This window comes from Lissotriton helveticus, chromosome 3_1, assembly GCF_964261635.1.
Source record: "Lissotriton helveticus chromosome 3_1, aLisHel1.1, whole genome shotgun sequence".
Taxonomy (NCBI): Eukaryota; Metazoa; Chordata; class Amphibia; order Caudata; family Salamandridae; genus Lissotriton; species Lissotriton helveticus.
The window spans coordinates 127,664,811-127,677,685 of NC_136061.1; the positions used below are offsets into that span (position 1 = coordinate 127,664,811).

Genomic DNA, 12,875 nt, shown 5'->3' on the forward strand with positions numbered 1-12,875 from the left:
CTCAGCAGGCTTCTACTTTGCCCCAGTTTCCTTCGGCTATGTCAGTTGCCTCATCAGTACCAGAATATGGTCACTGAGACTGTGGCATTCCTGCAGAAACCTTACTCCTAAGGGTCTCCGACCAAAAGATGTAGATCCTCATTTTTCCTTTGCCCCACCATCACCCCGCATCAGGATCAAAGGAGGAGTGAGTTGATTCTCCAGTGGATGTAAAGGAGAAATAAGTGACACACTACTCATCCAATCCTAAATCTAGGCCCCTTCAATACTATGGGGCAGATTTATGTTAACTGGCGCATCCCCAGGGATGCGCCAGTTAACATGCGCCACAGTGCGACACTGCTCCGCCACCCATGGTGCGCCGCATTTATGATGCAGCGCACCATGGTGCAAGGCAGTGAGGATGCGTGACGCATCTCTCGGCGTACGGGCGGCGCATTGCAGGAGTCATGTCGCAAGTGCAACATGACTCCTGCAATGCACAGGAGCCTCCTATTTAATGCATGTTGCGTCACCCTTACGCCTGCTTCAAGCAGGCGTAAGGAATTGACGTAGAAAGTGACTGAGTGAAATCTCATAGATATCACTCAGCCACTTTTAGGAGGCGTTCCTGCGCAGGAACGCCCCCCCTGCGCAGGAACGCCTCCTTATGGCGAAGGGCTTTCCAACGTGACGCATCTCTTAGATGCGTCACGTTGTAAATAGGGCGCATTGGTAGCGCCGCCGTTGCATCACATTTAGTGACGCAATTGCGGCGCAAGGAGGCGCAAGGGCATCATAAATCTGCCCCTATATCTCTTATGCAATTTTACAGGAATGAGTGGCTCCGGAGACCACCACTTAAAACCGAGCAAGGATCTGCACAGTGGATAACTTGAAGACACAATTCCTTGTGAATACACAAAAGGTGGAGTTAATGATGTCATCCCTCTCTGGCAAGGCCCCTGATGCCATATATGATTCTGCTTCCAAAGTAGGCCCTGGAGAAAGATGGTTCGATGAAATCCTCAATGTCTTACGCTGCGATGAGTTTTTGTTTCGGAAATGTCACTAATGTTACATACACAACCCAGTCTTGTATGGACAACTTTATGGCTCTAGACAAGTTATGTCATGAACATATATGGTCAGAGTGATAGTCCTTGTGAGAGGCTAATAGGATTTTACCTTTGACCTCCTTTGATATACCACTTTCTTTTCACCAGCTTGCATTTGTTTGTATAATTGAATGATGCAGCTTGAACATTTGTTTGGGGTGAATTTGGGTGAGGAGGGCGTCGGTATGGTTAATAATGATGGAGAGAAGGGCAGGATGCCAGTATTTTCTTTAAATAATATTTGACATGGGGAGGACAGGCAGAGGGTGGTGGGGGTGGTCCGCCGGACGCCTTTATGTACTTCTTTGTAGAACAGTGAAGGGCAGTGTTGTTCATTGGGAAACATCCTTTACAACGGAACCGTTACAACACGGTACTGTTACAACGCAGGAATTACAACGAAAGTCGTTACAACGACTTTCGCTGGAGGGCGCTCTAGGATAGGGGATAGTTTAATTTACTATCCAACACCTTCCCTACTATCCACGGGGACTGGAGTTGGAATAGTAAATTAAACTATTCACTATCCAGCGCCCCCCAACGCAAGTCGTTGTAATGACTTGCGTTGTTAAACCTGCGTCGTAAAGGTACGCGTTGTAACGGTACGCGTTGTACCGTCATACATCCTGTTCATTTCTGCTCAGTATTCCTCGTTCTCAACTTAGCTGACCTGACAGATGAGCTGAGCAGGTGACCAGAATTTGCGTGACTATACACAAAATGCATTTTTGCTTGAGTAGCTATCATGAGTCTTTCGTTGTCTACAACGCAGTTCCAAAAGGCATCATATACAACTCAAGCTTTGAATTTGTTGTCCCTTTATTTCCACTTGGAACCCCTCTATGAGAAACAACTCTAGTATTAGCTACAATTCTATATGTTTAAGATATTTTTGAGGATGAGGTGTAAGTTGTCCCCACGATTTCTAGGTTGGTGAAATGGTCAACCAGCTGTAAATCCCAATGCGTTCGCCTGATCATCCTGTAAGTGGTCCTTCCTACAGAGTGGGTAAGATGATGACTGTTAGGATGAAACTATAAGAGTGTGGTGAAATATCTCTTTGTATGCTTCTGTTGTCCCCATAGGTGGCCGTGCTAGGCATAAACTAGTGATCTCAGGATAAGTAAATGCTTAACCTAGCAGCAGGAAGGTGCCTACCATCCTACTCTAAGCAGTCACTTCTTTTGGACAGTCATTTCTATTTTGTGTATAATAATTGTGTGTTATTGTGTCCGGCTCATCGTTCTCACCGTCTCCCGGGAGCGATCTCTTGACTGCTCAGCGAAGCTATGCACAGAGTCAAGGAGAGGGGGGCTTTCCAGCCTTCGGTCTCAGACGAAGGTCCTGATTTAGATCTTGGCGGACGGGTTACTCCGTCCATGGATATCTCGTCCTACGAAATTTAAACACAATAGGATATAATGGGATTTATATTTCGTCATACAGGATATCTATCATGTTGTGACGGAGTAACCCGTCTGCCAAGATCTAAGTCAGGGCCTACGTGCCCAGCATCCTGGACAGTAGAAAATACATGTAGTTGGACCTTGGATGCTACTAAATATTCCCAGAGACTGTCTTATGTGAGCATTGCATAACTCCAGTCTCATCCACGCCCCTACATCGGGGGTTGCAGGTATGGACCGATTGTGTCCATGGAGATGGGACACGTGGAAATGAAGCTTGGTCACAGCGGGGAATCAAAAGGATCCAGCAGACACTCACATTGAAAAGAGGGACCACATGGAAAGTTATTTTGTTTGTTTGCTAGTCCCATTACTATCTGACGATAAGTGCAATACAACATACAACGAAGACTATTTTCTGAACTTTTCCGCTTCCTGACCTCCTAAGAATGCATGTTAAATAAATCATTTTGAGTCATCTAATTCAATGCATCTTTGGTAGAAAGACCTTTAACTCTTTCTTCTCTTCTCCTTTTAGGGTTCCCGGGATCTCATGGATCGAGGGGATATCCTGGTGAAACGGGGCTCCCAGGCCCCCCTGGTCCACCGGGCCCTCCAGGTTCTCCTCACCCTTTTCCGCAAGGAGTTGTCTACTCTCTGCTGCCCACGGTTGAGAGAGAAAGTATGTGATCATGCTTGTTAGCATATGTATTAATATATTAGTAATCTGCAAGGCGTAAAAATTAGGAGAAGGATTCGACCACTTTTAAAGCCTAGTGGCTTTTACAGCCTCAGTGTATGTTCTGCCATTGCCCGCCTGTCTGGTGCCATGGGGGCGCTGCACTAGGCGGTGTTCAGGTGCCATGGGGGCGCTGCACTAGGCACTGGTCTGATGCCATGGGGGTGCTGCACTAGGCAGTGGTCTGGTGCCATGGGGGCGCTGCACTAGGCCTTGGTCTGGTGCCATGGCGGTGCTGCACTAGGCAGTGGTCTGGTGCCATGACGGTGCTGCACTAGGTGGTGGTTGGGTGCCATGGGGGCGCTGAACTAGGAAGTGGTCTGGTGCCATGGGGGCACTACACTAGGCGCTGGTCTGATGCCATGGCGGTGCTGCACTAGGCGGTGGTTTGGTGCCATGGGGGTGCTGCACTAGGTGCTGGTCTGATGCCATGGTGGCGCTGCACTAGGCGGTGGTCTGGTGCCATGGCGGTGCTGCACTAGGCGGTGGTTTGGTGCCATGGGGGCGCTGCAGTAGGCGGTTGTCTGGTGCCATTGGGGCACTACACTAGGCGCTGGTCTGATGCCATGGGGGTGCTGCACTAGGTGGTGGTTTGGTGCCATCGGGGTGCTGCACTAGGTGCTGGTCTGATGCCATCGGGCCCTGCACTAGGTGCTGGTCTGATGTCATAGGGCGCTGCACTAGGTGGTGTTTTGGTACCATCGGGGTGCTGCACTAGATGCTGGTCTGATGCCATGGAGGTTCTGTGCTGGGCGCTGGTCTGATGCCATCGGGGCGCTGCACTGGGCGGTGGTCAGGTGCCATTGGACGCTGCACTGGGCGTCGGTCTGATGCCATGGGGGCGCTCCACGAAGCGGTGGTCTGGTGCCATGGGGCAGTGCACTAGACAGTGGTCTGGTGCCAAGGGGGTGCTCCACGAAGGGGTGGTCTGGTGCCATGAGGCAGTGCACTAGGCAGTGGTCTGATGCCATAGGGGCGCTCCATGAAGCGGTGGTCAGGTGCCATGGGGCAGTGCACTAGGCCGTGGTCTGGTGCCTAGGGGGTTTTCCGCGAAGAGGTGGTCTGGTGCCATGGGGCAGTGCACTAGGCAGTGGTCTGATGCCATAGGGGCGCTCCACGAAGCGGTGGTCAGGTGCCATGGGGCAGTGCACTAGGTGGTGGTCTGGTGCAGTGGGGGCGCTGCACTAGGCCGTGGTCTGAAAGAGCCTGATACTCCTTAGATGGGCTGCATTGCAATGTTTGAAGCTTGCTTTAATCAGGATTTGATTTCTCACATTGGTTTGGGACATGAATTAAAGCTCAGCAGTGTATGAATATTTTACTTTGAAGACTGGTTACTAGTTTGCATGGCCACGTGGGGCATGTTCCCTTTTAACTTCCTGTCCTGCTACAAAAAACTGGTATTTTTGTGTTAAGTGGATATGGACTTATCTGCGATAACCTGCACGTGTTGCGGGCTTGATGTCCAATACATCGCTATCGGTCCCACCTTCCTCCTTGAGTTGCTTGTACCTACTCCACTGTCATTGGAGATGAAAGGATGGATGTGAGATGGGGAAGACGGTCCAGGCAGCGACAGAGTGAATGGATGTGCATGGAATGCCCTTGTTCTGGCCTGAAATCCTTCTGCAGACTTTGGCACTGTATCATCTCTGGGGGAAGGAGCTAGCCCTGAAACCATGTCCATTGCATGCAGTACCTGTCGGAGATTAGGATGTATGGAGTCTTTGTATGATGCCAAACACGGAACGGCACAGTTTGAGTCTGCGTTAGCCTCTGACCTATTGCCAAAGCTAATGCCAGAACGTAAATTCAAATCTGAAGTGATGACACAGATTTCAATTTTTGAAGCTAAATCTTGGATCTATTTTGCCTTTAGATGGCCAAGGAATTGCAACATCTGGTTGAAGTTCACTCCTGTCATACAGGAGTAACCACTAGACATTTAAAATGGTGTGTACGTCAGGCTTGTAAAACATGGATTCAGCATAGATGACCATAAACTCAACTTCATAAAAATATCTTCCTACAAAAATGTTGACTTTCACCTCATTCCTCTAAGAAGCACTTAGCCCAAATATTTCATGAATAGAGTTAGAAGAGAGAATTACATATTACACACAGGTGGGATTTGGATTGAAATATAGGATTTAGAATTTAAATACAGTTAGAAAGTTTGACTGTAAACATTTTGGAACCTATATCTTCTCAGCAGATATTTGTGAAGTCTGCTTTCACACTACATGTGTAGAAACATCCGTGGCGTTATCAGGCAGTGTATCTGGGGTAATGAGACAGGGACATATCTCTTACACATGCTGTGGTCATGCCCAACTATTCAAACATATTGGAGGGTGGTTACTCGGTTCTTGGCCCAGTGCACGGAACGAACACTAGACTGGACATGGGAAGTGTGCATACTCGGACTCTATCATAGGTCCAAGCAGTGCTTAATTTGTAAAAAAAATGTACCTGTGCCCTCTTCAGGAGGCCAACCTAGCTTGCATCACCTATTGCCACTGCTGTCGCTATCAATGACAGTACTTACACAAATACTAGCCGTCACACTGCTACAAGTGCGACAATTCAAACTGTTCGAGGCCCCCCAAAGATCAAAAGGTGGCTAGGTAGGCAGGTATTAGTTGTTTTAATGTCTATTTGCTTAATAAGCAACTGTTGTTGTGGTCATCTCTGTATTACACAAATAGCACCACCATGTGGTAGCTGTAATATATCCTGGTGTTGTCAATTAAGTGCCGGTGCTGAGAACCGGCAACCACAGGCTCAAATTAAGCAATGGGTCCAAGAAATAAAAGGTGACATCCAGATACATAGATCTGGGTCTCATAGTTGATAAACAATTGCTTACGTGCCGTTGGAAGCCCCCCACTCCCCCAGCGGCGAAAGCCTGGTATCAATCCTTGGTGTTCTGGGCACATGCGGAAAGTGTAACACTCTGCCGGGACGATGCGATCAAGCTGCGGAGGCAGCCACTGGCACCAGCATTGGATGCAATAGTAACAGATTTTCTAATAGTCTGGCAGGGAAGCCCGGAGGTAACAGCAGACATATCTATGAGCGATAGCGAACAGGCAGCACGACAGACTGCGCAAACGTAGACCTTAATGGGTGGGTCGCCAACAAATTTGAACACTAACAGGCATTGGAGCTCAAAGAGAGCACCACACTCGCAAGATCGAGCAGCTGGGGATGGTGCAGGGGCATGCGGCGGTGTTTGGTGTGCTGGTTAGAGATGCTGTACATGTATAACATAAATGATTTGTGGTAGTTGGAGTACAAGCTAGTCGATATTGTTGTTCTGTTGATCATAGTTAAGTTTCAAATACCGAGTAATTCCGTCATTTAACTGCATACTGAACTAGAAATTTAGAACCGTAGATCAATGTGTCATACATGTATTGATCTGTACTGTAATATTCTCTAAGCTGTGATGTATGGAATGCATATTGGTTGTTATGAAACGTTCAAAAATCATAATAATAAAAACAAATTTAAACAACAACAAAAAATCAGGCAGTGTAGCTGGACCTCTTTCACACAAATTATCTGCTAAACTATCTTCACAAATACACCAAATAAAGGTAGTCAGCATAAATACACAGAACAGAATCTGGGGAGAGAATGCGGTCAACTTCGAAGCTGGGGAACCGGGTTCGAGTCTCGGCATGGACGCTCAACATCCTGTGATTCTGGGCAAATCACAATCTCCCCGTGCCTAACAAAATGAATGTGTCCGCCTGTAATGTAACTGGTGCACATGTAAAGCACCCGGGTACCTTCGAGTCTGGTTCACGCTATGTGTTTGCTTCTTAGCTGCCTTTAATCAGTTTGGGGGGGGCATCTATGGAGAAAGTAAGAGGGCTGGGGATCCCATCCCTGCTTCCAAGATAAGAGACTCTGGGACATGGGCAGTGGCTCAGTGTTACAGTTGAAAGAAAGATACGTAGTCCAATGGTGTATATTAGGATCACAGCTTTATTCTTCAGATATGATCCAAGTTATGCCTCATACTATACCCCACCAGGAGCAGCCTCCTAGCCGCTCAGCCCTTCCAAGCAACCGATTCCTTCTTCCACTCAAACCCTCTTCAACATTCTGATGACATCACATAGACTGAGCAGCAAGGCAAAGGGCAACAACAGAGAGGATGCATTAATCACTTGCTAGATTATAACACAGAGCTTGGTGAGAATCAGTCAGTTTGCTAGAATATTCATACTAATCAGGACTAGAAGTAGGGGTGCATCTTGGCACCCTATTTGTCTTGGCATATACATCTCTGAGAAGTACATCTAAAACATTTAGGGGCATATTACCAACTAAATTGGCTTAGCGACGATTTTTTTATTGCTGCCTATCGCTGGATATGTTAGCGGAGAAAACATGCTATTAGCAACGTTTTTCTCCATTGTGCTAAAATATCCAGCGATTGCGGCGAAATGCGTGAATATCGCTTTGAATACAGCGATATTTACGCATGAGCGACGAAATGCTCTTAGCCATGTTATCCACCTCCCATTGGATAACATGGCTAAGAACTGATCTGAGCAGGCGTTAGGTTTTGGCGATAGCGGGAATATTTCCATCGCTACACCTGCCTTGCTAATAGGCGATAGCAACGTTAGCGACTGCTTTATGTCGCTAACAGGTGGGGTATGCCCACTTTGCATGTCATTAGCGATAAATATCGCTGACATGCAAAGCGGGCCCCAAACCGCTCGCTATCGCCTAAAAGCTGTCGCTAACATCAGTTTGCGACAGCTTGCTAATAGAGCGATAGAATTATCGCTGCTTAGCGGCCGAAAACAGCCGCAAAAAAGGTGATAATTGCCTATCGCCACCCTTGGTAATATGCCCATTAGAGACTTTCCTCCAAATGGCGTTCTTCAATGGTTGTCTTTGGCATGAGGTTAACGGTAAGACTAGGTGGCTTGAGGGTGATATATGGTGGAGCTTAAAGCTAATTACAACTACATAGGTGTTTGGTTTGAATGAACAAAGTAGCTACAAGTGCCATCTTGCTGTTATTAAGAGCAAACTATGCGACACATCAAGACATCTATATGAAAAATTGATTTCACACCAGTAACTCCTGTCCTGTCAGTAGCATCAGCAAGTTGAATGCCCTCTCTTCTCTATGGCCATGCTGATTTTTCTGGTAAACTGCATGATCCCAGGACAAACTGCAGATTGATTGTGACCTGTACAGGCAAACTGGCAGTATAATCCCAATTTCTGAGCGCACGTCATAGGCTCAACGAAGCATCTCCAGGGCTAGATCAGCCCCTAATTTGGAGTGAAGGGGGGAGAATCCCTGGTCTGATCTAGACTGAATCTCTTAGAGATGTTCATTGCACTAGCGTGATTGAGAACAGTTTCAAGTCCATTATAAAGGCTCAATATAGGTTATTTTGCCTTTTACAAGTTCTTGAGGAATTTAAAGCCAAAACCCAATTAAGTACATCTAAGATAGTTAATCTTCACCTAAATATTAACCTTGTATGGCAAAACCACTGCCAAACGATATTAGATATCTGTCTCTTTCCAGTTTTACTAAAAATTTCACTGTGCCTGTTGTAAAATGGTGGATGGCCTCAGATGCGTATGTGCTTCTGCCATGGAGAATGGGGTACATATAGTTCTAATTTATCGATCCTTGCGCGCATTGTACAAGTAATGCTGTAAGCCATTATTTCTTAAGGAACAAATATGCTTGTGTAAGGAAGCCTTAAACTTTACATTGAGACAGTACCTCTGGATTGCTGCCTCATTTGTTCCATTTGTGGATGTTGTAACTATTCAATTGGAAAATATTTACTAATATCACCACCATGTTCAAAACTGCTGAACAGAGTTAGAACACATTTGCTTGAAATTAGAAGGAATAGGTTGTTTGTTCTAAATTTGTACAAGAGCTATTAAGATATTTGCATTTGCACTACAAAATGTGTTGGGACCAGGGGCGGCTCTAGGTTCATGGCGGCCCTGGGCAGGGAGAGTAGGTAGGGGGCCCCCGGAGGAAAGCAGGCGCGGAGGGCAGTGAAGAGCGGGGGGGGGGGCTCAGAGTGTTTGGAAGTGGAACAGAGCCGGCCACCAAATCCCTGCCTGGGGCCTCCACGCACAAAATGTATCCATCCTCAGAGCATTATTATATTAAGGATATATATTGGCGTGGCGGCCCCTGGGGTTTGGCGGCCCTGTGCAGGTGCACAGCTTGCACATGCCTAAGGCCGCCCCTGGTTGGGACGACTGCAAATGGTTTAGAGAGATGGACATCTGTGTGTCTTGAGAACTTATCCTCAGATTTTAAACCAATCCAGATCCTCAAATCATCTGAGGAAAATAAATGTGAAAATTAAACAAATCGTTCTTGTAGAAGGAACATTTTTTCTCATTTGGTCCAATGCAGGATAATGCAGGATCCTCAGATCCTCTGAGAATTCAGTGCTCAATGGAATCTTATTAGCGAGCAGTCATTGCAGGATGCAACGCACTAAAGCTTTCATCCCGAAAAAAAAGGCAAGGCACTGTGAGGGGGCTAGTTGAGCTTACTCTGACTCCAAGGAGTACATGTGGTAGTCCCGTAGACATTGCTACAAAATAAAATTGCTCTTGCATTAATAGACCCAAATTGGGCCCACGGTTCTGGGGAAGTGGTAGTGGATGTGGTAGTCCCGTAGACATTGCTACAAAATAAAATTGCTCTTGCATTAATAGACCCAAATTGGGCCCACGGTTCTGGGGAAGTGGTAGTGGATGTGGTAGTCCCGTAGACATTGCTACAAAATAAAATTGCTCTTGCATTAATAGACCCAAATTGGGCCCACGGTTCTGGGGAAATGGTAGTGGTAGTGGATGTGATAGTCCCGTAGACATTGCTACAAAATAAAAAATAAATTCTTGTTGCATTAATAGACACAAATTGGATCAACGTTTCTAGGGAAATGGAGTTTGGCAATAGACGTTGCACACACCCCTCACTGCACATGGACAGGGAAAGGTGAAGTAGGATGGTGAGACAGGGAAAAAGAAAAGAGAATGGTGAAAGAAAAGACGTAAGGAAGACTAATAAGACAAAAGGGTTGAGGGAGAGAAAAAATGGGAGGGAATAGGAGTTTGGAAAAACGAGAAAATGAAGAAATGTGGAAAACAGTGTGAGAGAGATGTTCAAGAATGAAGGGGGAATATGAGTAGCATTGTATATGTAGCAGCTCTCCAGTACCACCCCATTTCCGGAGTCGGCACCACATGAATGGTTTGCAATAACAATCATGTTTACAAAACATTGATACATTGCATAACAAATCGCAAAGCAGTGGAGAGTGCCTATAACCTGCCCCTTCCTTTGTGATTTGAAATAGGTCACAAAGTGCACATTGAAAGGAAGAAAGACATTTCTGTCTCTCAATGTGTCTTATGTACATTACAACTTGAATTTTGTTGTTTTGAATAATGTAATTTTGCAAATCATAGGCTTTGCAACCGCAAAAATGCTTTGTGCAACTGCTTGCACAATAAGTTCTTCCTCACTTTTGAGTATCTCATCTGAAAAGGGTACCTGTTGTTGTATAAACTTCAAAGCAGACATCTCCTGGATTGAGGTTAGTTGATCTTTAACCAATCTGTAGCACCTTCAGGAACAGGCACCAGAAGTGAACTGAATCAGATTTCTAATAAAAAGTGTGGACCCATATGACCATAGGAATGTACATTCAAATAGCCTTAGCCTTATAGCCCACCGTAGCGGGCTATACCGGCTATTAAAAGCCCACTCCAGCGTCTTCGGCTCGGGCCATTACCAAGGGAGCGGAACTTTAATAGCTGGCATATCCCCGCTACGAAAGGCTATAAGGCAATTAGAACTTTCTGCCACTAGAGGGCAGAATTTTCTAACCAAGTAAACAAAGGCCTCTCGGAGCCCAAGGGGATTGGAATCCCCTAGGGCTCCGAGAGACCTTTGTTTAAATAACATTGTGTTGCTTTGCGGGCCGTTACCACCACGTAGAGGCACGGAGCACTCCATTGTCTGCAATGGAGTGCTCCACATTCCAATGTTCTAACATTCCATGTGATTTAAATCTACAAACGTAACCAATATAGGCAATCAGTTTTTCTGGAATATAAACAATTCTGAAATTGTATTCAGATAATGTTTACATCAGTCTGACCGACTTGGATGACTGCATCCATAAAATAAACTAAGGGTTTGTTGCCTATTCTAGTGATGAATGCAAAAGAGAATATATAAAATACATATATATTCCCTCTCCTATTCATCACTAGAATAGGCAACAAATCCCAAGTTTATTTGATGGAAACAGTCATCCAATATATATATATATATATATATACACACATATATATATATATATATATATATATATATATATATATATATATATATATATATATATATATATATATGTGTGTATATGTATATACATATACATATATATATATATATATATATATATATATATATATATATATATATATATATATATATAGTGAAGCAGTGAAGAGATATTCTCAGAAAAGGACTTGTACAGGCTTGAACTTTCGAAATATATTCTTGGAATGGGAATTCATTTAACAGGGAGAGCAGGCTGTGGTTATCAAGACATAAGGCTAGATGTAGGTAATTTCTATTACCAATTACTAAATACCAAATTTTACCGATTCGGTATTTAAGAATCGGTAAATAGAATGCAGGTAAAAAATCGGTATATTTTACCGATTCGGTAATATTCGTTATCGAATTGGTAATAAGGAATACCTTCCCATTAATTCCTAAGGGCCTGGAGGCCCATAGGAATGAATGGGAAGCCATTCACTATTACCGATTCGGTAAATACCGAATCGGTAACAGGGGGAGCATATGCAAGGGTGGCAGTGTGTCACATTGACACCCTGTTGCACCCCTGAATCGTATTTGGGTGCACATGTGGCACACATACATGCCCTAAATAAGCATGAGCGACTACAGAAAAAGAATACCTCACCAGCACCGTGAATATCATTTATTAATTGATTATTGGCACAACAGAGGGATTCTAGCCAAGGAAGAACATCTCTTTCTACAAAATCAACAACCCAAACTCCCCTGTTTCTACCACCTGCCTAAAATACACAAAGATCCCATTAGACCACCTGGGAGACCCATTGTTTCCTCCATTGGAGGATTAACTGAGAAGATGTCCAAATTTATCGATCTTTTCCTAGCACCATGGGTCATGCAATTAAGTTCCTATACTAGGGACACTAAAGACTTCCTACGGCAGATACAAGACATTGAATGGGAGGATGACATGATTATGATAACCATGGACATCTCCAGCTTGTATACTAGCATTGGACACGTGGACGGAATAAGAACGGTGAAAACATTTTTGAACTTACGCTCTGCAAGATATTTGGAACATAGCAAGATGATTTTAGAGTTTATATCATTTTGTTTGAACAACAACATCTTTGTCTTCCAGGAACAAAGGTACAGACAGACAAGAGGGACGGGGATGGGTACCTGCTTCGCCCCCAGCTACGCGAACCTATTCGTGGGCTGGTGGGAGAAGCTGGTAGCCTGGGCCGATGAGAAGGCAGTGTGGGTGGATC

At 45.1% G+C, this 12,875-nt stretch overlaps 1 protein-coding gene across 1 annotated transcript in view; it reads left to right on the forward strand.

Annotated features, from left to right (window-relative positions):
* COL26A1 (collagen type XXVI alpha 1 chain) overlaps positions 1 to 12,875 on the forward strand; it is a 715,305-nt gene that overhangs the window by 646,458 nt on the left and 55,972 nt on the right. The window contains exon 8 of the mRNA XM_078679370.1: positions 3,042 to 3,185. Within this exon, the coding sequence (XP_078535496.1) occupies positions 3,042 to 3,185 (144 nt within the window). The remainder of the gene's footprint in view (positions 1 to 3,041; positions 3,186 to 12,875) is intronic.